The sequence below is a fragment of the Etheostoma spectabile genome, chromosome 16 (assembly GCF_008692095.1).
Source record: "Etheostoma spectabile isolate EspeVRDwgs_2016 chromosome 16, UIUC_Espe_1.0, whole genome shotgun sequence".
NCBI classification, from domain to species: domain Eukaryota; kingdom Metazoa; phylum Chordata; class Actinopteri; order Perciformes; family Percidae; genus Etheostoma; species Etheostoma spectabile.
The window spans coordinates 15,110,601-15,138,546 of NC_045748.1; the positions used below are offsets into that span (position 1 = coordinate 15,110,601).

At 40.6% G+C, this 27,946-nt stretch overlaps 2 protein-coding genes across 12 annotated transcripts in view; one reads left to right on the forward strand and one right to left on the reverse strand.

Moving 5' to 3' along the window:
* Positions 1–6,174, reverse strand: part of hnrpkl (heterogeneous nuclear ribonucleoprotein K, like) — a 34,927-nt gene extending 28,753 nt beyond the window's left edge. For 5 of the 10 annotated variants that reach the window (XR_004335775.1, XR_004335776.1, XM_032540439.1 and 2 more), the window contains exons 1-6: positions 5,950–6,174; positions 4,423–4,532; positions 3,550–3,647; positions 3,401–3,457; positions 1,975–2,018; positions 689–761 (exon numbers count right to left, since the gene is read on the reverse strand). Coding sequence is in view for 8 of the 10 variants with exons in the window: in XM_032540439.1 (XP_032396330.1) it covers positions 689–761; positions 1,975–2,018; positions 3,401–3,457; positions 3,550–3,647; positions 4,423–4,483 (333 nt within the window). In the remaining 2 variants the exon portion in view is untranslated. The other 5 variants (XM_032540432.1, XM_032540436.1, XM_032540435.1 and 2 more) reach the window with 5 other exon arrangements.
* A 3,634-nt stretch (positions 6,175–9,808) lies between these two features.
* Positions 9,809–26,846, forward strand: ntrk2b (neurotrophic tyrosine kinase, receptor, type 2b). 2 transcript variants are annotated; one of them, XM_032540419.1, is made up of 18 exons: positions 9,809–10,601; positions 12,580–12,654; positions 12,764–12,835; positions 12,935–13,003; positions 13,089–13,237; positions 13,411–13,547; positions 14,689–14,821; positions 15,327–15,635; positions 15,731–15,751; positions 15,878–15,886; positions 15,995–16,056; positions 16,606–16,705; positions 17,803–17,991; positions 18,681–18,811; positions 18,930–19,102; positions 19,793–20,033; positions 22,754–22,912; positions 23,557–26,846. In XM_032540419.1, exons 1-18 carry the CDS (start codon positions 10,405–10,407, stop codon positions 23,740–23,742), a joined length of 2,412 nt encoding a protein of 803 aa, XP_032396310.1. In that variant the 5' UTR covers positions 9,809–10,404; the 3' UTR covers positions 23,743–26,846. The 2 variants fall into 2 exon arrangements, with proteins under 2 accessions (XP_032396310.1, XP_032396311.1); XM_032540420.1 differs by having other exon boundaries at positions 15,734–15,751.
* Positions 26,847–27,946: the final 1,100 nt, after the last annotated feature.

A 27,946-nucleotide genomic window follows, 5' to 3' on the forward strand; every position in this document is an offset into this window, starting at 1 on the left:
TGAAGCTACAGTAGTCAGTGTTTTATGTTTGCTGGGAAGAAAAGAAATATCGCAATGTCAGTTTTTTCCAATCTCGTGCAGACCTAGTTTTAGAAGCATTCTTTGAATGCTTAATTTTCAGAATGTGAGTCTCAATGAGAGTCGTTACTGCCATTTTGTGTAAAGCTCAGCCAGGTGTGGTTATTTTGTGTATCAATGTCGTGTAACAAGTAGACTCCAGATTGGGACGAATCGTAAGTCTGAGTGTTACCAATTTGTTGCATTAGCCAGGCACTGTAAAGGTCAGTAATACATTCAATAAAGCACAAACAGAACATATTACAACCAGTGTTAATCACCAAAAACACAATGTGTGTATCCTTGAGGTCCAACAAATGTTTTGAATGATGTAGCTTGCTCCTAAAATATTTGCACAGACTTTTTTTTTTATATTTGTTGTATACTGTTTATAAGCAAGCAGTCTTCTTCACTTCATTTGTTGGCACATTGATACGTTTCCGAGCGGAATAGCACATAGCCAAAGGAAAGCACTGTATTGTGCCCCCCGCTTGCTCACGTGTTCTCGTGCTTCACAGGGTACCTTTAAGGCTTGTGCAGAACTCGATTATAAGTTGAACTTCAAATTCTGCATAATGCTTTTTTTCTATTCTATTAATTCCAACAGACAACGGAAATAACATTGTCTTACCTCTTCTAGAGTTGGTATGATTTTTAGCAGTATATCTCCAATAGTGTCGATGCTGGCATTCACACTCAGGATCCTGTCAGGAACCATTTTGGCCAAAAGGAAGCAAGGCATTATAAGATGGACAAAAAGTAGAACACAAGGTAAAACCGGATAAAGAAAATATCTGAGAAACCAGCAAACAGTAAGACAAACTTATGAAAGGTTTCAAACTATAAAAGGAAAAATTAAAGACTGCAGTATACTATGCACAACTATAACTTTTCCCCAACAGTAGATTGATTAAACAAGCAGCTGACATGCACTAAATTTAACATTGTTTTTAAAAGTAAGAGAAGTCTTGGGAGGATGGGCAACTTCAGGACGGCTGAAATTTGGGTGAGACTGGCCACACAGAGTTGGGGGAGGGGGGGTGAGAGAGATCTTCTATTACCATCCCACCACCAGAAAGTTGGGGAAAATGAACGTAACAAACTCAACATAGGCTTGCCATGACAATTGCACCACCAGCACGCCTTCTCATTTTGATCAGGATTGGGGAAGAGGGGAGAGGTGGGGAGGAGGGGGCTAAGGGCTGAGGTGAGGAGGAGACGAGGGGGGCAGTAGAAAAGAGTAACAGAGCAGAGGGGTTGAAGTAGGAAAGGAAATGCGAGTGGTTACCAACTACTTTGTGGTACAGGACAGGAGGGGAGGGTTTTGGGGGGTTATGAAAGGTTTGGCAGGCAGCTCTGATCTCATGTGGCCTGAGAGAAATTTAAAAGAAGGGATGCAGCACATCGAAAAAAAAGACAACATTAATGAGTAACAGAGTGGGGGACGAAACCTTTACACAAGAGCCAGTGCTCTCTCAGAAATCATGGACAGTGATGCTGACAACAGTGGGTGAGGGAGGTGGAGTTCCAAAGTAAGCAGGCCAGGTAGGCCAGAGCGAGAAAAAGATGTCTGATTTTCACAATTTAAGGTAAAATTAAACATCACAGCAAGGAAAAACAACATCCAACAGCTGTGTTGCTAACCATTAAATACTAACTTGGTAGTCAGCTGTCAGTGATTCTCTACATGGACAATAAACTAGTGAAAAATACTCAATGGAGAATGCTTAAAATGGACAGCAAAATCAAAAGGAACAATACATGTCTCTTACAAGTGGTGGAGGGGGTGTTTGGGGGAGGGGGGAGAGTATACGGTCATGTATATAAAAATGTTAAAATTAAACAGAAGGCAGGTTATCAAAGACATGTGTTTCACTGTTCTAATCAGGCAGTGAGGCAATAACTGGTGGGACATACCGCTCTGGGCCACTGCTGTCTGGGACTGATACACTGGCATTGTACTGCATGGGCCGAGGAGGTGGTGGTGGTTGTGGTGGTGGTTGTGGTGGAGGAGGTTGGCATTGGGCGGGGGCATTCAATCACAAGATGTCAAGTTAGGTGCCCATTTAAGGTGGGGCACGGTTTACGGGCGGGGCCAACCGGGAGTGTCAGGTGGGCGGGCGTTCAGGGGCGGGCGGAGGTTGGGCCAACGTCAAGGTGGGCAACGCAGGAGGGGCATGTCGATCCAGTACATGGGCAACGGAGGAAGGTGGCCAAAAATAAAAACAAAAAAGTAAAGGAGAAGGGAAGAGGGGGAGAAGGAATACATTTTTAATTGAATACAAGCTATACTTTGTCCCAAAAGTGAAATGAGAGACTTGAAACTAGGGTAAGAAGGAGAACAGGAAGTGTGACCTTGACAAAGATAAGTATAAAAAAACAGTCTGGAGATTTACAGCCCTGAGGCTATATCCTCTCAGGCTTTCTGGCACCTGTTGTCAGTTCAAGCTCAAACATAGCTTCAACACTGTGAGGGGAACTGGAATCAGGTAGAAACTCACAAGAGGACTGGAAACAAAAACCCAAACCCATTCTTCTCTTTCAACTTGAGCTGTTTTCTGAATGAACTCTCAATGTCTGACAAATTAGGTCTGGACATTGCTCAAAGTTGCCCTTTCACACATGTTGTACACAACAAGAGAATGTCCGTGTCGGACACATTCTCACCTACTGCAAATACTCGTTTGGTTTAGGCAAGGGGCGGCGCCTGGGCAGAGCGTGCAGGAGGCAGGACGTGAAGCAGATTTCACCGTGGCCAGTGTGTAATTTGGTCATAAACAACAGGGTCTCTTACCGTTCCTTGAATTTATCTGATGATTTCAGCGTCATCCAATAACAACAGAAGTTTTGTTGGTGTCTTTGTGTAAATGCTCCTTCTTCTTTATCCTTAGATGTTTGTTTTTTTCCGATTTTGCACCAGAAGCATGATGGAAAGGTCATCAACACACTGGCTCGCTCAACGTGAACAACTGGCTCAACTGGACATTAAACAGACATGGCACTAGGGAGCTGGCAAGGTAAAGTCTGTTTAATGTCCAGTCCCACTGATTTGGACATATGCGTTCTCACATACTGCACCTCTGGGTAATAATTTCAGGGTTGCAGTGCATGTGCGAAAGGGACTTTGGTTTCATTGTTGTAGAAAACTGATCTATGACTAACATTGCATGTCAATTCTTGAACCTGCTGGAAAGACATATGGTATTGTGTCCGTGGGAATCCCATTAATAGTGGGATTAAATTGATTGGAATTTAGGTTTAAATCTTTTCAATTTTATTATTAGGCAACTAAATTAGCTCCTCAGCTGCAGAAATGTTAGCCTCATTTTATCCGTTTACTCACGTCTGTGCGTAGGGCTTTTATGTTCTTGCCACCCTTTCCAATAACAGCACCGGCATTCTGTGAAGAAATAATCGCTTTGATCAGTGGGGGAAAAAAACAGCAGTGTGGTCCAACAACTAATGCAGCCCACTGTGTGAATGAGTCTTTACTTTGCTCTGAAGCAACACACGCAGCTCCACCATCTCGTCTGCGTTGCGAGAACGTTTGAAGGCTTGCTCTTCTTCCATGTCCTCAGCTGGCCGTTTACCTAAGTGGGAAGACAATTCAGGTCTAATCTGAGCCAGGCAGTCGTTCTGTATGAGGTATTCATCTGTTACAATAGACATCCTGAGAAACAACCTTTACCCCACTCTTGAGAATTTGAAAATTTCCAACTGTGGCACCCCAGTACGGCAGTGTAAAAGAAGGCAATCTTTTGATTTTCTAAATCTTTCCATGTTTCATCAGAATAATCTCATTTTCTAAAAAACAAATCTTGGTGTCATATTCTATAAACACACGGTTGCTAAAATGTAGGACTATGCCACTGAAATATTGTGAAATGAATGCCAGAGGGAACTAAATAGTCATAACTAGCCACATCCACTGTAGGGTTAATAGAAGTGACAAAAATATAAATAAATGGCGAGTCAGTGCTAGGTCTACAGTATGTTCCACCCCGAGAATGGGTTTCATTCAGCAGCCAACTGTATCCTGGAATACGCCCAGCACCACCATGTACCCTTCCTGGATTAAAACACAGGCAGATCTTCTCAGGGCCCACATAACAGCAGTTTCTTGGACAGGAGAAACCCTCAACCATCTGACATGTCCACATGCTATTTTGTGCAAGCCAGAAATGTTCAGTTTTTTCTTTTTTCCTCCCTTGAGTGAACTAATTCGTCTGTACATCTACACACTGTAGCTCAAGCTAGATATAACATTTAATGGACTCACTTCATTTACTACTTCATGCAAGAGTTAATGCGATTTACATTATGGTCACAAATGGCTGATCAAAATGAAGATATGAAGGACTTTACCATTAGTGTCAGTGTTGCTGAATGTTATATCTTCGTCCTGCTGTTCAAGCTTCACCTCCATTGTTTTGCAACTGCAGTGGAATGCAAACAGGCTCCTCACCCTGGATCTGCTAATGGAGGAGGTAAAGGTACATTAAATATCCTGATAAGGGTGAACTATTATGTTTACATCAGTTAATATGCCAATAATTTTCTTGAGTGATCTATTAATTGTACTGGGCAATAATACATCAGACAATTGTGAAAAATGTCCTTCAAATATTCCCATATTCCAATATGGCATAATCAAATGAGTTGTTCTGTAAAACCCAAAATATATCCACTCTACATTCACATAAAATGAGGAAAAACAGCAAATCCTTACAAATTAGAAGTTGGAAACAGAGAATATTTGGCAATTAAGGGATTATCAAAAGTAGTTGCAGATACTTTTTCTCCTTTTCGACTAACTGTTTCAGCTCCAATAACTTCTTAATAGTTTTTCCTTATCCAAGTCGAGGGTCTAAGGACATGCACTACAGATTGTAAAGCCCCTTGAAGCAAATGTGTGACTTGTGATATTGGGCTATATAAATAAAATTGACTAGTCGACTAGTGAGGCTAATGAAGACAAATCATGAGTCAAGTATGCACGCAGCAGCTTGGATGTTGCCTGGTGAATTCAACATTATAACAGTCAAAATCTAAAATAAACACTTTAAATATAGTCTCAAACTAGCCTGCATGAACTCTACTGTACGCACGCAGTCCACCTACATGCACTGCCCACTGATGCTAGCAAAAAACAGGTTAGACTTTTACAAGCATCACTCACTGCACTGAGGCCTTGCTAAGATTGCTAAGATGCTGGTCAACCCCTATCGTTACATAGTTTAAGGATTCAGCAGCACCTATTTTACCTCCCATGAGGTTTTACCAAAAGCATTTACAGCTGCTAGTCCATGTTTAAAGGTTCTCCAGGAAACAATTATTCATAGTTGCATTTTTTATTAAAACAAAAACAACAGCCTACTTGGCCGTTTGTGGAGAAAGCTCATCACGCACTGTAGCTAAATTAACTTGTTAGGTTATTCTGAACCTTTCCCTTTTATCTCCACCTAATTCCAAAACAGCTATCCACGGAAAATATACATAAGAAGGAAACTGCGTAATTTCTTACACTTAAAGGGAAAACGTGTTTTTCACCCGGGTTCAAACATAGGTCTGCCTCCAAACAGAAGTTAGCTACCTAGCTTATATGCTAAATTGACATGACTTAGCTAAGCTAAGAGCCCTGCTAAGCTAGCCAGCTGCTTTCAATGTCTTTTGCGAGGTGTGTCTACCAGCTACAGTGCAAGTCACGTTGCGACTCTAATGATACAACATTCACTTGCCAAAAAAAAAAAACGCGGTACAATTCAGCTAGCTATCCTTGTAAATGTCAGCGGTCGAATAAAAAAAATGTGTAAACCAAACAGCTAGCAAACAGGCTAAATGACGCAACGTTACATACTGAGGTAACAGACTACAACAGCTAGAAAAACAAACCTGCAGCAAAGCCACGTTCACTGCGGAGCTCCACTGTTTCCTCGCCCAGAAACGTTTGCACGTTTTCAGCACGGAGAGAAGACGATGAGCACGATTCGTCGACACTCTTCAGGGGGGTTGTTACTTACGCTTGTCAAGTCAGCACAGGCGGGCGGGACTATAACACATGACATTCACAGAAAGGAATCGATGTACCCGTGTGGCCACGCAGAACAATCTATCAAACAATCCTCTTCAGTGAGGGTATTGTAGTCCCAAATTTAGGCTCGCAGGCAGCATCACCGCTCACCCCGCCTTTCTTGGCAGAAAATCTACAACCAACTACTGCATAACTGACAGATTATTATTTCCCTGAATGATTAGATGATTGACAGATTAGTATAGGGTACATTTTTATTTATAGGGTTTTTTGCGCTCTGAGTCATTTTATAGGCATTATTTCTCTATGTTTTGACATTTCCTAAACTAAAAATAGAGCAAATAATGAGCCGATTAATTGATAATGAAAATAACCATTAGTTGCCGCCGCAACTGCAGCATTTAGCTGTTTCTCCCTGACCTATACACTTGTGCATCCCCAGTGGATACACATGGTATTTCAGCCCTAACCGTGACCCATTCACCAGAACAACAGGGTCCCTCCATTCTCCATTGGACCAGTGCTCAGCTGACTGGTTGGAAAATACCCGGGTTCTGTTACTTGTGACATTTTAAATTCAAGCCTTGGATGCATAAACCACTGCCACACTTGCCTCATGTGTAGAAGCACCTTAGGAACTTCTAAAGGGCAAAAAGTTTGCAGATTTGTCTAAGGACATAGGCTAAGCACCCCTCATTTATGCTGCTGTACGGTTCACCAGTTGTTCCAATGGAAATAAAATGATGCCTGCAGTTTAGCTAATTTTAAGCAGTATAAAATCAGGTCTGGTAAAGGAACTTATTTGATATATTTAGAGAAAAGGAACTGAAAAAGGTAATGGAGGACTAGAATCTTCACAAAAATAAACATGCACCTCAGCAAAGTAAGTTGAATTAGACAATGATCATCCATGTCAAGACAACCTTGTTATCAGTGAAGCCTTTTAACAGTAATGTGCTAAGTTTAAACAAAGTCTAAAAGAAAATAAGCAATAAACAATAGAGTAATGTATCAAAAGTACTTGAATGTCCTTAATCCTACTTCCTACAGAGCTCAACATGTCCTACCACCAGGCTTATTTCATCCCCACAATATTCATGCAAGATGTTGATTTACATGGATAAAATAATTCTGGGTTGATTTCACAATCTGTCTGAAATGAATTAAATGTGTTGCGTCAAAAAACGGAACTATTGTTTGTATCAGAATCAGAATCAGAATCAGAATCAGCTTTATTGACCAGGTATGAAGACACATACGAGGAATTTTCCTTTGGAGCATAGTTGCTCACAATGTGCTTACACATTCAAAACAAACAACCCAACAAACAATATATACACACTAATATAGACACACTAATATACATACTCTAAACAGAAACAACAATGTAGAGAGATGAGTGCAATGAAGAGACCAATAAAAATTATTTAAATGCGGAACATAGTGCAAAGGGTACTGGGATAAATAGTATTAAGTTATTATATTACAATATTATTACATTCACCCAGATAAGACACAGTAGTAAAATTATGGTGGGGCGGCTGTGGCTCAGTGGTAGAGCGGTTGCCTGCCAATCGGAAGGTTGGTGGTTCAATCCCCGCCCCTGCAGTCATTGTCGAAGTGTCCTTGGGCAAGATACTGAACCCCGAATTGCCCCCGGTGCTGCGCATCGGAGTGTGAGTGTGTATGAATGTATATCTGATGAGCAGGTGGCACCTTGTACGGCAGCCCCGGCCACAGTGTGTGAATGTATCCTGTAGATGTAAAAGCGCTTTGAGCAGTTGTTAAGACTGGAAAAGCGCTATATAAATACAGCACATTTACATTTAGTGTAACAATTCAATTCAATTTTAATTATAGTTTCAAATCATAACAAAAGTCATCTCGAGACACTTTATAGATAGAGTAGGTCTAGACCACACTCTATCATTTAAAAAGCCCCAACAATTCTAGTAATTCACCAACGTTCACGGTGTTGATATAATAATCCATACACTAAGATACAGTGGATTGTACAGGATGTAGATCAGTGGGCTGAGTCACATCTGCATCACTGCACACAAAGTTCAAGACAAGTCTGCCACCAGCTGGTTCAGGCAGAGGCAGGAGCAGAGATCGAGGAGTTGCAGAGTTGGATGATTAGGAAGTGGCACCAAACTAAAGGTACAGGAGGAGGAGGATTTCTTGGTCTGGCATGTCAAACGTCTCAGAGCGTTGAACATCTGCCGGTGCAAGGTGAAGTTCAAACTCATGTTCCACGGGAGGAACCTCTCAAAGTTCTTCCATAGAACAGCATCTTGTCTACAGACAACAGAACATTTAAAAACATACATTTAGTTCATTTAAATAAATAAATTATACTTGTTAATACTAGTTCTAATTGCTTGTGAATTATTGAATTCATATGCACAGACATGAACACACTGATGCACAAATCTACTTTTGTCAGTACAACCATATTCAGTATAGTTTTCTTGCAGTTATGAAGGGATGAGGCCATGACATCAGAGCAGCTAGAGCTACCACCTCTCCACTCCTGGATTGCAAATCAGGAGCCTGACTTGTGTCCTTATACTTGATCTATTTTAAACATCCCTTTTTCTCGTAGTGTTGTGCCTTCAGAGAAAGGCAAAGGATCTATTGCAAAATAAAGAGCTCTCTTCCCTCTCCTATACTCCGAGGTTACCATGGAGACAGATATAATTTAGTTCTTGATGTTTCTCATAAAAAAAGCCTGCGTACATATTTTCATCTGCAACCATAGCGACACTTGACATTGTCAGCGCTATTTGTAAAAAGCAAGTCACCATAGCGACACTAACCATCCAGGCTGTGTCATAGATCATGTGTCCTAGCTGAGTATGCCTCCTCATTATGAGTGAAATTTAGGAATCTACTGGTAAACAGGGTTTATTTGATCATTTTGAAACAAATTATCACCTTGACATTTAGCACTGCAAGCCAACTCACAAAGGACTGAAAAATAACAGATTCATAAGATGTTGTAAATGATGTGAAAAACTAAACTAAAAATAAAAACAGTGTGTTGCAATAAATGTCTAATTGATGTAAATCATAACATGTAATCGGTGAATGGACAACAACATACCTGTAGGTCAGCCTCTAAACAAGGTTGACAAATGTATTTAATAGGTCAGGGTTTATTAAACTTGAATCAAAATGTGTCAGTGCCACAAATCAAACATTTACAGATGATTACAGTCAGTCGGCTGTTGGTAAAATGTTCTGTAATGTGTGCCAAACTTAATAGAACAAATACATCATGCTTTTCGTCAGGAAGAATATTTTTAAAAGATAGCAAAGCAAAAGGTTTTGGTTTTCTTCTTTTATTCTTGCTCCTTTACACTGACCAGTGATTGGAGTGAGACCCATTTGAAGCTTGCAGATATTGTACAGGTAATTATTTTTCATAGATGCACCCCGTCTTGTGCGTCAACCGTACGTCACACTATAGGCCTAATGGCCAACCGTACAACAGTGTTGATGTGGGGAAAAGCTTTCATCCAATGCATGGCTTCAGAGCAACTTCAACACAAGAGTTTACATCCATATTGTTGTTGTGCCAGACACAGACAGGGGCATTTAACCCACAGCTGACCACTTATGCAGCCCGTGAAACTGATGCATGTGATGATTTTAGGTTTTGTTGCATAATCAACCTTACTCAAAGAAATTCCTATAAATTCAACTTGTCAGAAATATACATCTCCACCCAGGGTATCATCGCAACCAGCGCCCCTATAAACCCGATCCCAGTGACGGCTGGGGGAGATGCGCTCGTCCTCGGTGATAATCGATAGACGCATGCAGGTAGCCTTCCTCCCTACACACGCAGCATCACCACGCATCCTTACTCCACTGTGCAGTCTCTCTTATTTTCCTCCCCATCACCACACATGAGAAATCGCTCGTGGGGGCCCTGCCTATTGATCTCTAGACATCTGGAACACCTCATATTTGTTTTACAAGGCAGAGGCGGACAGTCTGTGCCCGAGATAGAGGAGTGAGACAGCAACAGCAGCAGCACCAGGACGGACCACTTGACACCTTGCTTCACGACATCGATATGCAGTAGTGTGATACCAGCTCTGCGGAGACGGGAAGGCCAGTCCATGGCATCTTGATATTAAAACCGTGGGCTCTGCGCATTCCTCACCGACGGCGTAGTCCTTTTTTTCTGCGAAATCGAAAGGATTAACTTGGCCAGATAAAAGCGGCGAGGGGGAATATCTTAACAATAATTCAATTTGGCCAGATTCTGTTTGGGGGATTGGTGGGATATCATTGAACCTGCGATGGACTCCAGCGCGGGGGAATATGGCATGGCTCGTCTTGGATTGTTTTTGGTTTTAATGGGGCTGTGGAGATTTAGCGATGCTTGCCCAGCATCCTGCACTTGCAGCATCTCAAGGATTGTTTGTATTGATTCTGTACCAGGGATCCAGGATTTCCCTGTCCTCACGTTAGATGACATGGAAAACATCACCGAGATGTAAGTGTATGAAAATGATCGCGCACACAGCGTATGAACTTATTAGGATGCAATGCGTAAAGAGCTACCTTCGATCGCAGGTCGCAATAATACCCAAGGGCTAGGATTATGATCATAATAATAAGGGTAATAATAACACCAACATAATTATTATTTAACAGCAGGCCTAATTCCCCCCGTGGATCAAAGATCAATAGAGATCTGTCTTCTGCGCTTAATGTTAAACACAAAATGTGTGATTTTCTTCTTATAACCGAAGGGTTTGTCAAATCATGTAGCCTAGAATATGTGTGTGACCGCGCGCGCGTGTGTATTTGTGGCGGAGATGTGCAACTAACGTCGTGTGTGTGTGTGTGTGTGTGTGTGTGTGTGTGTGTGTGTGTGTGTGTGTGTGTGTGTGTGTGTGTGTGTTTGTGTGTGTAATGGTGGCGAGAATGCGTGCCGGGCTTATTTGGATTAGTCGGTGTTTCCTTTACAAAACAGCTCTAGAGGTAGTGATGGAGTAACTGTTTAGGCCTGACGCAGCCTGAGGTGTTAATTCGGAATTTAGGCGGCGGTGTGATTTAACCTCAACATTTCAAAAAATGACCACATTTTTGCCAGATTACAAATGAGATCACATCAGTTGTATCCAGCCAGCGATTGGCTGCCCACAGTTATGTAGCCTTATCTGCGTCAGTGTGTAGGCTTGTGTCGGAGTGTACCTGCTACAACCCTGCACAAGTGTACAACTGCACGGCACCCAGTGGAGAATGGAGGGGAGACTGGGTGAGTTTTCTGAGGCAGACAGACTGGACATATACCCATCATAAATGTAGAGTGTAGGCGTTTCAATACATTATTATTCATTATTATTCTTTACTTCATTTTGCAAATGACAGAAGTCTTTCAGCATCCTGCCCCTTGTAAATTAACATCTGTTTTTTCAGTGAGTAAGATTCTCAGCTTTGGCAAATGAATCACCTTTGAAACTTAATATCAAAATGAAAGAACATTTCAGTGAAGATTGTGCTTGTCAGCTGCACCTTTTCAAAATCTATCAGGTAATTTAAAAAAAATAATCCTGTGTTCCATTTGTAATACTTAGGAATAAAGACAAAACTCCTGAAGCAGCGCCATCTAGATTGTTGAAGATACTTAAACTTAAATCCACATGTAACAAAGGTCTCTCCAAGCAAACAGCATTTAAAACAACCTGCAGTCATTTTTAAATGGATTTACAGTTGTTGTTTTTTAAATGCAAGGCAATCTTAATCTTTTCTGATGCTGTGAAAGGTTTGTTTGCTTTAGCAATATGATCATTTGAAATGTTTTTACTCAAACTCTTAAACAACATTTGTAATGTAGTTTAGATTTTCCCCATTCAAAAAAAGTTTTTGTTTGTTAGATCAATCAATCAAGGTGTGCTGTTAACTAACTGTCTCTTGCCGACATGGCAGATAGGCCTACTTATTAGATATTTGAAAATATACCTTCAGGGGCGTACTTTTTATCAAAACGGAGAAATGGCATCATTAGGTCATAAAAGGGACATTTTCATCTTCATTAAACACCTAAAACATGAACAATAGCAGCAACAATACAAAAGCATGATGTCTGTCAACTGCCAGTGTGTGAATACATGCTATTGTACTCGTTCACATTATATCGACAATCGAATGCTGCAGACTAAATTCCCTCAGTAAAGGAATATGACAGCTGTGTGGGCAGTATCACATTTAGCTGACTGTCCACAAAATAATATAAAAACACACTGTCATGGAATTTAGTTTCCGAAAATACACAAACACAACTGATTCTGCTGTTTCACACTGACATTGGGACATTGTAGAGTATGACACAAAAACATTCTAGTTTCAGATCAAGTTATTTATCTGGCCACCAGAGCTACTCAGCCTGTATCTACCTTCAGACCAACTTCATATTAAATGAACGGTGTGCGTTGTGTCGTAACTTTTCTTTTTTCATTCTTTCACAGATACATTGCAAATCAAAACAGACTGTTTGACATAGATGACAACAGTCTGAGGCACTACATAAACCTCAGAAACCTGTAAGTATCGTACAGTATGCCCTTTGCGTTTTACATGGAATCACAATATGTTTTGCTAACAGAAAATGTGTAGATTACCTGATAACTTTACATTTGAACCTTCCTACAGAACAGTGACGAATACAAGATTGACGTCCATATCATCAGATGCATTTTACAACAATACAAGACTTCAATATGTGTAAGACACATTCCAAAGACCCTTATTACGTGTGCAATTGATTTAAACACAAGTAACCTTGTTTGGATTTTGACTTTTCTCCCCCCCCCCTCCTTTTAGAAATCTCACAGACAATAACCTATCAACACTGTCATGGAGAACATTTCAGAACTTTAACAAAACATACTCGTAAGTGTACAGAAAAGTTTCAGTACATCTATTTTTTTCATGTGCAGCCAAGCAGTTTCTCATGTGCTGTGTTTTTGTTTCCAAGGCTCCTGCTGTCCGGTAACCCTCTGGATTGTGTTTGTGAGAACTTATGGATCAAACTTAGGCTAGAAGAATCCAACAGTCAAGAGCTGAAATGCATAGACGAGAGAGGAGTGCCAACGGCCTTTGCCACACTCACTCCACCGGACTGTGGTAATGTGAAACCATGTTATAATAAGCAACTGCTCCTGGTATCTGATATTGAACGTATAGAGAGATGATCGCTTCTCGGAGACAGGAAAGATGGAAATAAATCTGTGTACAAATCTATCTATGTTGAGTTCTGGTCAGATGTTTAATTTTGCGGTTTGCTCATGTTTTCGCAGTGCTTCCCAAAGTAGAGGTCGTTCCAACCACCGTGACAGAGATGCTGGGGAGTAATGTCAGAGCTGTGTGCAGCGCCTCAGGCTCCCCTCCTCCTGAGATCCTGTGGAACCTTGATTGGCTCTCAACCCACCACGAGGTGAGCCGTGTACCACACAGCTTCCAATTTAAAGGTCCCATGACATGCTGCTTTTTGGATGCTTTTATATAGGTCCTAGTTGTCCCCTAATACTGTATCTGAAGTCTCCTTCCCGAAATTCAGCCTTGGTGCCGAATTACAGCCACTAGAGCCAGTCCCACAATGAGCTTTCCTTAGGATGTGCTTTTTCTGTGTCTGTAGCTATTGAGGAGGGGGGGGGGGGTGGCCTTGACCAACTGCCAACTGCCACTTTGCTTGTTTGAAAGCCCTGAAGTCTCTCTCTCATGGGCGTGTCAAATTTTCTGGGTGGGCAAAGCAGAGAAAGGGGAGGTAACCTTGTCCCTTATGACCTCATAAGGGGCAAGATTCCAGATAAGCCCATCTGAGCTTTCATTTTCTCAAAGGCAGAGCAGGATACCCAGGGCTTGGTTCATAAATATCACCAATTCTAGCCAAAATCGGGACATTTTTAGATGCTGGACCTTACAAAAAATGATTAGTTGATTCATAATAACAAGCTTTATGTATTAATCTAAACACTCTCTTCGGAAGTTTATTACTCGTGAGATAAGTTCCAATGAAGCTTCAAAATTAACTTGATCATTAATATGATGGCATGAAGGTTATGATAAAGCTGTAGGCTTGAGACTTGAACTCAAGTTAGGCTTAAAGGATGTGTTTAGTGATTTGTTATGTTTTCCTATTATCAACAAATCCCATTAAAGGACTTAAACCAAATACTGAATTTATACAACAAAAAAACTTGGTGTGGCTTATTCTTCTTCTCATAGAGTACCCCTGTTAACAACTATTAAACACACATTAGGGATGATTGAAATAAAACGTTTGCACTGACCTGGTACCTTTGGTTCCTATTGGTGAAAGTTTACATTGTCTCAAGGAACCAATGGACTGGCCGGAGTGCCACAGCCGAGTAGGGGATTGGGAATTGAGAGACGGCCAAACACATTGGGTCTTTTCATAGAATCTGTTGATAATAAGAAAAATAGAGAATTTGACAGTTGCAATTTGTTATGTTGTTCCAGGAAAGAGATATATACTCAGTCAGCCTGTTGGTTATTGTACAATTTTACAAACAATACTAAAGGACATGTAATGCAAATAATACTGCTGTTTTCAGATTGATCCTTCGGATATGGAGAGCAGCCTCACCTTGTCAGACCTGTCTCCTGATGATAACGGCAAGGTGATCATATGCAGCGCTGAGAACATGGTTGGTCAGACCGAGGCCACACTTACGCTCAATATTCTCTGTAAGGACTCTTACTTTTCAGTTATTATTGACTGTACATGTTAACAAACTGTAGCATGTATCTTTGGAGACAATATTTACTGTTGGTAAGTTTGTTTTGCCTAATTTCCTCTGATGATCTTGTAAATGCTTTCTTCTAAACCTTGTTTTTTCCCAGTGAAAGCACAAGGCCCTAAGTTTGTTATCATTACTGTCTCTTGGCAAACCTTATTGACTCTCCATGTTTCCTGGCCATAACTCTTCCTCCTGTAAAACTCCTCATGCCTCACCACACTCCTCTGCTTGTTTACACGTTTCCTCCTTTCTCCTCATACTCCTCTTCCGTGTTTCCCTAATCTCAGCATTTAAATGTTGTGTAATCAGTCTCCCTTCTCTTCCCCCACACTCTTCATCCCCCAAATGCTTCTCCTCTCTAAGCCCATAAATGTTGCTTTTCCTACTGGCTTTTACTCCTGGTGTTGATTTCCTATCATCCCGTTATTACTCTTCCTCTACCTCCGTGTCAGTTGCCCCCACCATCCAGCAGCTGCTGGGGCCAGAGCGAGACCACCACTGGTGCATCCCGTTCAGCGTGACGGGGAACCCCAAGCCCGAGCTGCAGTGGTACCACGAGAACGTGACTCTCCTGGAGCAGGACTTCATCCGCACAATGATCCACGAGTTCACCGAGAGCGAGTACCACGGCTGCCTGCAGCTGGTCAACCCCACGCACATTCACAACGGCGTGTACAGGCTGGTGGCAAAGAATAAGTACGGGCAGGACGAGAAGAAGGTGTCTGCCCAGTTCATCGACCCGCCTGACATCGACCATACAGGTGTCTCTTTGCAAGAGTACATTCAGTAGGAAGTCAGCACATTTCTGTTTTGTGAGATGGACTTCTAACTTGCATATATTTTGGTTTCTTTTCAGTTGAGGACCCCATCTACTACTGTAAGTTATAAGCTTTATAAAACCAACACTGGCTGTACTTGTTAGCTTGATGATGCTGTATACAGTTAAAATGAACTCTTCTGTTTCTCCCTCTGTGGCCTCTGCCTGCATTGTGCTTCTGCCCAGACCCCACTGGTAGGTGTTTGAAGAGTTACACACTATACAACATGACACTCATCAGTCAGCATTATAAAATTGCATGCACTTAATAGTTGTTCTGAGAAGCATTTTATTTCTTTTTAGAATCTCCGCTCCCTCCGCTCCCTCCAATCCCTCCGATCCCTCCGCTGGACGACAGTGTTGCAGTAAGTGATGATCATCGGTCCTCACCATGGAAAGCAGCGGCTCCCATGATTTTGGTTCAATACCATTGAAACAAATGTTTACTCGTTACCATTCGTCACCATTTTTTGTATTTTAGCTTGGGCTTTCCTATCCCATAAATAATCTCATGACTCCTCACATTTAATTTAATTTTTAATTTATACTGTTTATTGATCCAAAGTAGGAAAATTGCAATTTACACTGTTTTGTTAAAAAAATACTACACATAGGCCTGAAATACACACACACACACACACATGTTCATGCACAAATGGAGAGATGTCAAGAGTGAGTTTGCTGCCAGTGCTGGACCAGCACCCTGAGTTGACCGTGGTCCGTACTGGGTTTTTGAATCTGCGACCCTCCGGTTCCCAACCCAACTCCCGACGGAACGAGCTATTGCTACCTCCATGATTTATGACCCTTCACGGAGATCTGACCCCATGTTGGAAACCGCTGATTTAAAAAGGATGCCAGATGGTTTTGTTGACAGTTACGTTTAAAACAATCTTTTCTTTTTGTTTTCCCAGGTGTATGTCGTTGTGGGAATCGCAGGAGTTGCCTTGACTGGCTGCGTTCTGATGGTGATCATTTTGAAATATGGAAGGAACTCCAAGTTTGGTCTTAAAGGTGAACTCATTTTCTTAAAGGAAGGGTTCGACATTTTGAGAAATACACCTATTCAATTTGTTGCCCATAGTGAGATGAGACAATTGATACCACTCTCATAAGTGTCTGGTTAGCTTAGCTTAGCACAAAGACTGAAAAAAGATAGCTTGGTTCTGTCAGACAGTTTCTACTCTTTATTCTAAGATAGCTGGCTGTAGCTTCATTTTTAGCCCAGACACATAAGGGTGGTATCAACCTCATCAACCGATCAGCTATTCTAAAATCAGAAGTGTCAACTCGCACTTTATTTGACCTTAACATTTATTCAGCAGTACAGTATATGTTAAATAAAAAAATGTATTATCACAAAAAATCTTAAGCATAGTATATAAGTATATCAACAGTAAACAAAGGGTCATAACACACTATAACGTAGCACGTTGTAGTTTAATACAAGGACATTTTAAAGCTTAGAATATTTTGTTGCATACACTTTAAGTGTTTTATTAGAGCTGTCAACAATGAAAATCTCTTATGATGTATAGCTTATATATAAACCGTTAATGAAACATTTATGTAGAGTATGATCACACATGTAAACAAAGCCATTATTAACTGTTATTAAATGCTTTGTTTACGTGTACCAATCATTCACAGGCAGGTGTTTATAAATGGGGTCAAAACTCATGACAACACATCATTCATGTCTGGCCAACTGTTTATACACAGTTGTGAATGCTTCATATAAGGATTTCTATAGACAAATATATTATTTAACATTTACGTGTCCTTGTATCTGCTTATAACTACAATATAGTGTTTTACGATGTGATTATATAAATAGTGGGGGTTAAAATGAATAAAATAAGTTTTAGTTTCCACTGTATCTGTATAAAAATGACAGCAGGAATTTGAGTCCTCCTTTGCTCTGAGGTCATGGTCTCATAGGATTTAGGATGACATCTGACTCTGAACTTCTGATATATTTTTGTCTTTATGTACAACTTGTATTCACAAGTCCTTCCATCATTTTTCCTCCTCCTCCCTCTTCTCCTTTCCCTCCTCTCCTCTCCTTCTGCCTCTCGTTCCTCTTTGCCTCCATCTCTGTGGCTCCCTAGGCTCCTCCTCAGTCATCAGTAACGACGATGACTCCGCCAGCCCTCTTCATCACGTCTCTAATGGCAACAACACCCCATCGTCCTCAGAGATGGGTCCAGACGCAGTGATCATTGGGATGACAAAGATCCCTGTCATTGAGAACCCACAGTACTTCCGTAACTCCGGCAGCATGCTGAAATCTGACACGTGTGAGTTACCGCCTCGCTCCACAAATGACCGGTAACCCGGACCTTTTCTGATAAATCCATGCAGGGGTCACAGCTAGAAGGCATCTTTATTGTCAGCATCCTGCTGCATTGTGACAGTGACTCCTACTCTGCGGGACAATTGGATAGTTAGATGATGTTCAGAAGCACAAGCTTGTTTACAGAAACTCGGCTGTAAACTCGGCAGAAGGAACCTGAATGTTTTTCTTACACATACACACATGTGCATGTGGTTTATTATATTTTAAGACATTTCAATTAGAGATGAATCTGAAAAATAACCATTAACAATTTTGATAATTGGGTAAAATAATTTCTTTCTGGCCTTAACAATGTGTAGATTTGCTGCTTTTGTCTGTTTTATTTTATTGGAAACTAAATATCTTTCTGTTTTAGTTCATTAGAAGACGTCACCACTCTGGCTTTTAAAAAAATATATATATTTTCTGATATTATACAGATTCATTTATAAATTGCCAATGTAAACATTCATGCGGTCCTAATCTAATTTGACTTGCATAACTATAACTGATGATATTTCTGACTGAGAATCTTAACCTCACTCCAGTGAAGAGATATGAAAAAGCAATGGCACATACACCAAAGTTCCCACTAAATAATCGAGATAAATTTGTGACCATGAAAGTGATTTGTTGTATTCTGCATTAAAGTTGTCCAGCACATTAAAAGACACAACATTGTGCTGAAGCGGGAGCTGGGAGAGGGAGCCTTTGGGAAGGTGTTTCTCGCCGAGTGCTACAACCTAACACCGGACCAAGAGAAGCTCCATGTGGCAGTCAAGGTACAGATCAGGAAGCCGTTTGCACAAATAATCAACGCACTTGTCATTCAGTTAGTGAATTCTATTGACTGGATGTCCATTCCTGTAGATAATGCCCCTTACCTTGTCTTTGTGTCAGACTCTGAAAGAGGCCAACGAGAGCGGCCGAGCAGACTTCTACAGAGAGGCCGAGCTCCTCACCAACCTGCAACATGAACACATCGTCACTTTCTACGGGGTGTGCGTGGAGAGTGACCCGCTCATCATGGTGTTTGAATACATGAAACATGGTGACCTAAACAAGTTCCTCAGGTAGGGTCATTAAGGATATACTTTAAAGGAATAGTTTAGACATTTTAGAATATACACTTATTCAGCCTTTTCTAATTATTTCAACAACTGCCGTAATATATTCATCAATTTCTAGCAACAATATGAACAGCAGTATTCAAACAGTACAGTATGAACAGTAACAATGACTGTCACATGAATAATTATGAAAAAAATAATGCTCACAACTTTAAATAGTAACAGTATTTAAATGAACAGCAGTATGCACCTTTTGTATTGGAATGCCGGCTGAGTGAACAGAAAGAGCTCCAGAATTACCACATCCTGGCTGTTAGCCTGGCCAGGACCAGGTTAGCTGCAGGCCTAAAGAATGAATCTCCATGGTAACTTCGGTGCCTCTGCTTTTGTGAGACTGTGTCAAGGCTAAATTGAGCCAGGATAACTGGGAAATCCCAGTTTAATCCCTTATCTTGGTTTTGTGAAATAGCCCTGTTGTTGTTGTGTGTGTTAGTCTATATAAACAATGTTTTACTTCCGTGATTGCTTCGGTGCTGCCGCAAATTCCACCGTATATGTCCAAAAATAAATTTAAAAATCTGTGGTTTCAGATTCTCAAATGTAAATATTTGGTCCTTTATGGTGCAATATATCTTCAAAACTATTCAGTGGTACAATTAATGGAAACTCTGATTAACTTTTTTCTGGGTGCAGGTCCCACGGTCCTGATGCAGTGCTAATGGCAGACGGTCAACACAGTATCCTGGTGGAGCTCACCCAGTCCCAGATGTTGCACATTGCCCAACAGATTGCTGCTGGCATGGTCTACCTGGCCTCTCAACACTTTGTCCACAGAGACTTGGCAACCAGGAACTGCCTGGTTGGAGAAAACCTGCTGGTCAAGATAGGAGACTTTGGCATGTCCAGAGACGTTTACAGCACAGACTATTACAGAGTGAGTCTAGAGTAGTTTTGATTATTTCCCTTTTTCTCATCTTGTCTTGCCCCCAGACACACACACACACACACACACACACACACACACACACACACACACACACACACACACACACACAAATATGTAATTAGAATTTTATTCCAGTTTTAGCTTGAAATAACTGTGCAGCTGCAGAAATGACAATTTTAACCAGAGGTGTTTTATCTATTTTTAATACAATTTAAATGCAAATTCTATAATCTGCATAAAATTACTGTTTCCATGGTAATAAGGGCCAACAGTGCAAAACTGCATTGGCAGTTTCTCTTATTCCCTGGGCAAGCAGGGAATACGTCCATCACTCTACATGAACGCCACCATATTAAACCATAGAGGAGTTATGGTACAGTATATGGTCTGACCCACTGATGGTCGTGAGAAGATTAGAATTTGATGTTTCAATACAGGCCAATAAAAAATAGACAATGTGTCTTGTTGAGTAGCAGATGGATGTATTTAATTCCCTCATCCTTTCTGCCTCAGATCCCAGCCTGAATCCCACAGTGCCCTCTGCTGCTTGAAGTGGAGTCAGAAATCTAAAACACAAAACAGATCTCTGAGATGCATTTCCCTGCCTCAGACAAGATCCCCATAAAGAACGCCTGCCTGTCACCTACTCCTCATATCAAACGTTTGTATGAAATGGAGAGCAAGGGCATGAACACAGCTAACAACATAAGACTGTAAGGTTGCTTTCATTTTATTAAAATCAAAGGGTAGCATGTGATAAAATATGTTAGATCAACCAGGAATATAACTGCCTGAAACTCAAATTGAGAGGATGACATGGCTTAACATTTAGTTTAGTGGTGAATAAAACTAAATGGTTACTACATTTAATGATTATTTGAATATGGACAGATGCTTAGACATACACTTGTGTGCAACAAATCTCCTATGTACAGCATCACAGCATTTATAGCTGTGGCTAATTTCCAATGCCCGTCCCTAGAAGGGCTTTTAAACATTCATAAAAACAAACATTGCCACAATTAAAATTCATAACGCACATAAACGTACAAGACACCTACATCTGTAAGTTCCCTGCAATTGGATTTCAAGTGGACAATCCACTGGTCTGTAATGGCTGCACCCTGTCACAGAGAGCCTGAGGTGCCTGTTCATGTAAACACTGCCAGATGAGATTGGAATTTGCAAATGCAATATGGTTGTCAAATCCAAACATGTTCAGATCTCTCAGGACGTGACAATGATGTGATATATGATGGTGTGATCGTGCATTCGTGTAGGTGAGGTGATGAACGTGTAAGGATGGTGATTAGATAACAGCAGAGACGGTGAGGAGACAAAATGCATTTAGTAGACAGGAAATATCTGATGGAAGAAGACAGGAAGACGCTGGTTGGATAATAGGTTTTGATGTTGTAACAGCCGTGTTTCGGGAATGCTAGAGTGACTTAACTTAATTGCTCACTATAAGAAAAAAATACTCTCAGTTGCCAGTTTATCAGGTACACTTAGCTCAAACTAATGCAGTGTAATGCCATGCCAGCCCATGAAAGTTGTAATGTTGTTGTTCAAACTGTTTGAGAGGTGTTCAAATGTATGATCATTTGGGAGGATGAGGTTTGCGGTGCTGTTGAACTGTATTGGGTTATACTGACACACATCCAATTGAAATCAATGAGGGTGGACTAAATAACAGAAACACCTCTCTGTATAATGGGATGTACTGATGCACAGCAATGCTTTGGGCTAAATGCTAATGTAGGCATGAAGATATGCACACATGGACAATGTTGACATGCTGATGATTAGCAGGTATGATCACCATGTTCTATCTTAGATTAGTGTGTTAGTGTTTACTAATTAGCTCTAAACACAAAGTTCAGCTGAGGATGATGGGATTGTCATTAGTTTATTTGGTGATAAGCATGCTAGATGAAAATATCCCAAAGTTTTTAGAATTTATACTCTATGGAAAATTAAAATCAGCAACCTCAAGGTGGCACAAAAAAAATAAATAAAAATAAATCAGGAAATCCCAATGTAACGGCTTGGTGAGACAGGTTAGGACCCAAACTTACTTGGTAGTGACAAACAAGCAGGTGTCAGGAAACCAAGGGGGAAAAGAATACGCAATTGGTGGACTTAACCAGGCATGGAGCAGGCAGGCAAAGTAGCTGGAGTACTAACAGCTGAATGTATGAAACAAGTGGAAATGTGCTGGTATATTTGGGCTGACGAGGAAATTGGAACAGGTGTGTAGGTGGAATAGGATGTCAAGTGGACTAGCAAGAAAGTCTGAGGGCATCTATTGGATGGCGTGAGAATTGCAGGTCTGGGGAGTGAGAAGAGAGTACATGGCCTGGGGGAAGTGATGTGGGGGGGGGCAGCTGAAAATGAATACTGAACTAGACAGTCTCATGGCACACCAAATGCCTTTAAGATATAATATATTCTCTGGAAACCATGAATGTGTGTACCAAATTTCATGGCAATACATTCCTTGGTTTTTCAGAGATTCCAGCCTGGACCAAAGTGTTGAAACAGCAAAACAACATTGTCCCACTCACAGTGCCGGGCCACAAGCCAGGCTAAAAATATCCCAGTGAAGTAGAGCCAGGTCAACCAGTAGCTTTAAACTCTTCAGCAGGCTTCATGGTGTTGGTTTCTAATGGAGAGTGCTTGCTCTCTCTCTCTCTCTCTCTCTGCAGGTGGGCGGTCATACGATGCTGCCCATCCGCTGGATGCCCCCAGAGAGCATCATGTACCGGCGGTTCACCACGGAGAGTGATGTGTGGAGCCTCGGTGTGGTGCTGTGGGAGATCTTCACTTATGGCAAGCAGCCCTGGTACCAGCTCTCCAACAATGAGGTCAGAGTCACACAAATTTTGCACATCCTTTAGTCTGTTTCCCAGTTGTAATTTTGACTTGGATGTTGATGTGAACACTATGATGTGAACACTATTTACCAACCAGAAATGTGGCATAAGAAACGCCATTGGTTGCATTATGGGGGATGTAGTATCCAGTGTTTTGGGGGCTTTACAGAAACAGGGAAACAAAGCCACGATATCGCTTTGATGTTGACCATTCTGTTTGTAAACTCCCAACTCCCAACTTTATGGAAGTCATTTAATATATTATATAATATTTCAGTAAATGTTTAACTGTTTATTATAGAAATTGAATTAATAATTGATAAATTTTTAGCACTTTTTAACATTAAAGATCTATTTTTCTACATGGCACCAATGTTTTTCATCCATTTCTAAAATTCAGATGTGTCTCATCTTAGTGTTCATCTGTATTTAAACAAAGTAAAAGGAAAGAAAAGCATGTTCAATTCAATTCAGTTTTATTTATAGTATCAATTCCCGTTCTGCCTTTGTTAGATAGTGACAGTAGAGAGATGACAGCAAATGAAAACTGAGCCAACATCTGTGGATGACTTGCTGCGTTGCTTTAACACCACAGCCATACAGCTGACAGTGTGTTGTCGCCCTGCATCCTGCAGGTGATCGAGTGCATCACTCAGGGCCGCGTGTTGCAGCGGCCTCGGTCCTGTCCTAAAGAGGTGTACGACCTGATGCTGGGCTGCTGGCAGAGGGAGCCCTACATGAGGCTGAACATCAAGGAGATCCACAGCATGCTCCAGAGCCTCGCCAAGGCCTCTCCTGTGTATCTGGACATACTGGGCTGATGCACCCCTGTTCTTGTATGTACTTGTGTATGAGCTGAGGCTTCATATGGGCACAACAGGTTCTGTGTTTGTTTGCACTTGATGAGATGGAGAAGCGGAGATGAGGAAATGAAGGTTGTGCGACTGCGTGAGTGTGTCTGTCTGTGTACAGTACCTGGCTGTAAATGTTTCTGTAAATGCTATCCGTTCATGTCCTCATTACATCAAGAAAAGCCTTAAATTTTGAGTGATTTTGTTTTTCACTTTTCTTTTCTTATCCATTTGCAGACGTAACTGAGGCATATTTCACAAATGGAAACCAAAATGCATACATGATTATGTAATTTTATCCAAACCATCAACACTCCCATATGTGAAGGGTATAAAAAATAAATGAAACACGATAATTAGAATCATTGATTACTGGGTTACTCCATCCACATTCATCGCATTACATAATCTCTTGTGTTTCATATTTGCTGGGAGTGAAAGGGAAAATAATGTGCCTCCATAATGGACAGTTTATGGGCACAACTTTGTAGATAGAGCTTTCTCTTCTTTCAAAAAACAGAGCATATTCTGCAGGAAGATTAAAAAAAATGTCTCAAGTTACAGCTGAAGCTTTTTCTTTTATATGTCACAGACTATTTTAATATTTGTAGAATTTATAAATGTTGACTCTGTTTTCATACCAAGCTGTTGATTTCAATCTGTGGTTTTCTGAGTCATCTACAGAAACTTTTGCTTATTTGTATTTTAAACATACGTGTATAATATGAAACACGTATGTTTAAAAACAGAACCCCATATAGATTCTCATAGATGCCTGTTGTCTGTTATGTATAACCGACTAAAGTCCACTGAAGGACTTCCAAATGTAAAAATCAGTGTTGCGGTTGTAAACCACAAGGGCATACAAGCATTTTTCAGCAGTTTTGTTTTAATAATGCCAACATCATTTGTCATATTTTATGTAAATATCAAGCAAGATCATCTATATTTACAGTGGTGTTTTAAACGTTGATGGAGTGCTCTACTCATTTCAGAACCTTTTCATTTGATGTACCTTAAAGCACAGAGAATGAGGACTCGGCAGTGTTGAGCTCAAAAAAAGATGAGCACAGTTTGGTTTTATTTTTTTCATTCACCAGCAATGGCATTTAGCAGATCTTTGTTGTTCGGTGGCCCATATCTGTAAGCGATGTGGTTTTGTATGCATCTTCAGAGGCAGTTTATTTAGTTATTTTGCAAATGTTGTGGCTGTTAATGAGATTGTGTTTATGGTTTAGTAAGAGAAGATCGCATTAATCTTTTGAATAATTTCACAGGACAGATTGATGAGGCATTTTGATGCAGTTTACTGTACACGGATATAGGTTCAATACATTGAGGATTAACTAGTTTTCAGCACTTTGGCCTTCGTATGTATTGAAGTTGCTACTTGTTTATTTGTATTTTATTTGCATTACAAGAGTGTACTTTGAAGATGTAATCTTTAATTCTACACAGAAGGCTAAGAGGCCACAGCAAAAGGATTAATTAAGAGTCAGATTGCCCTTAAAGTGTCCCAGGGGTGCTTTCATCTTTCTGAGTGGCCCCAGTCAGCCGCGTGGTGACTGATACAGCTCGCTCACTTCGGGCATCACTAAAGCACATTTGTATAGCCTGCTTGGAAAATGGTTTTGAAATGCTTTCTTGTAGTTCACTTTCCAAATAATCTTCAATTGTTCCGTTTTGACATTTAAAAAAAAAAGGTTAAAATATTAAAGCAAGTGTGGTGTGCCAAGTGTCTAGTACAAACTTCTGTATTAATCACTCCATCATTACAACCGTCATCTGTTTCCATGTGGAGGCATACAGCAGTAAGGCTCTTTGCTGAGACAGTAAGTCATGTTAAGTGCACTTTGTAGCGTTACTCAACCCCCAAATGCACAACCTGAGCGGCTGACCACTCTCCGCCTCGACCTCAACTGCACTTAATAACAACAACATAAACATTTCACCCTTGCTGTGCTGGCCATGAATGAAGCAAGTCCTAACTCTGAATTCAGTGTCCCTCTATGTTTTTATTACAGCGTTTGTCAGTTCTGTATAATAGTCACGTGTCTGCTGTACATTAATTGCTGTCCATTCTGTACAGTTCTGATATTTGTCTATATCAATAGTAGGCTATGTTTACTAGTATAATCTGTTTTGAGAAGGTATCATGTCAAAAACTGTGTGACATCTATTGAAGATGTGTTATGGGCCACTGGCAATACATACTATATGTAAATATGGTTTTATTTGTGCTACATTGTATAATTTCTTTGTGCTCGTTCATAATACCAGTGAGAATACAATCCTTTTTTTTGCAACTTTTTGATCTGCAGAGGACTTTATTTGAACAATGTGTTTTTTTCTCTGAGGAAAAGAAGAAAAGAAAAACAATCTCCTCTTTCCTCTCCACTGTGATGGGGAGCTTACACAGAGGCTGTTTGAGATGCTGTCTGTCTGTAGGAGGACCATAGACTCTGGATCTGATGAAACATCAGGATCTCTCCTAGCTGACAGGCGTCCCAGCAGATGTGTGGCCGATGGTGAGGAGGTCAAAAGTCGCCTCCTGGCCAACCCCACCACTCTCAGACTCTCTCACTGACTGACTGTAGCCTATTTTGATCCTCTTTCAGATGAATAACTGTGACTTTGCATCATGAATAGTATATTATTTTGAATGTAATCTAGAAGGGTCGGGACCTTTTTTTGAATGTAATCTATCTTGAGGGTGGGTGGGGTGGGGGGGAGCGTTGGGGATTTTTTTGTAAATATATGGTAAATGAAAAAAAGATTACAGTTTTCATTCCTGTGCAGATAACAAATTTTACTTACTGTGTGAATACAAAGAGAGTGTATGTTGTATGTGTTTGTGACTAATGTCTCAACATGGTGTGTGTGTGTGAGAGTGTGTGTGTGTGTGTGTGTGTGTGTGTGTGTGTGTGCGCGCGGGCTCCTGGCAGACTGCTTTAATCAGCCAGTTCTATCAATCAATTCAATGCTTTGTGCATCATGTGAGTAGCTTATCCACAATTAATGGAAATGTTCCTTGTGATACTGTGCATTTAATAAAGGTGGTATGTCTTACAATATGCTTTGTGTCCTCACAATTTTTTGTGTCTATTCAAAGTTCGAAGAAGTACTGTACTTATGTACAGTTTTGAGGCTACTTTACCAGAGTATATCCTACTTCATATTTCTATTCCACTACATTTCAGAGGGAAATGCTTATTTTTTTAAACTTTTTAATGTAATGCATATTGACAGCTTTCATTTCTTTACAGATTAAGATGTTACATTAAAAAACACATTTATAAATTACACTGCATTGTTAAAGATAAAACCAGCGGTTCCCAACCTTTTGGGCTTGTAACTAGTTGTGGCCCCTTGACATGTTTGAGATGTCTCTGAGTTGTTTGCATCTAAACATCTTAATTTTTAATTTTTTAATTTTTATGAATTGTTTGAGGCAAAGTATCCAATATTTCACATAAAAAGCAAAGGTCAAAGGGAAAACAAATGAAAGCAAATGTGACCCTTCTATTTTATCTTGTAAATTGTAACTGCTTGGGGGACATTCTGTAAATGTAATCTGACATCTTTCTGTACTAATACAATTTTATTATTATAATTGTAATGCAGTGTTTGCATTTGGCTAAGCAACTAGAGGTTTGGATTTTGTAAAAACAATCCCAGTGAGCCAGCATTCCAAATGTATAGTCAATCTGAACACCACACACACTGGCAGATTGTCTGCTAAGGTGTGATTGACATTCAGTCTGTTTGGCCTTTGGGAGTGAGCTACTTTAAAAAGAAATCAACATGTGTCATGAAAGGTATCCCACTGGCACCATTTGTTTCTAACAATAACTACTAAGGAGTGACAAAGACAGCTGCCTGTATGGTCTGTCTCTCTCACACACACACACACAGTTGTGCTGGGGTGTATGTATATTTCTGTGGTATTATATTGTCACAGTTGCCACATTGAAGTTTAAAGACGGAAGGTTTAAGCTAACCTACCTTGGTGTAGTGCAATGCTAGTGGTACGGAGCTCCACCCTGTCCTCAGGCTGCTGGGCCAGTCTGTCCAGGGCGTCTTCCTTACCAGATTTATCTCTTTTGGGGGAAGCTTCAGTGTGTCTGCTGCAGGAAGAGTAAATTAATACGGTATATAATACAACCGCCCTCTT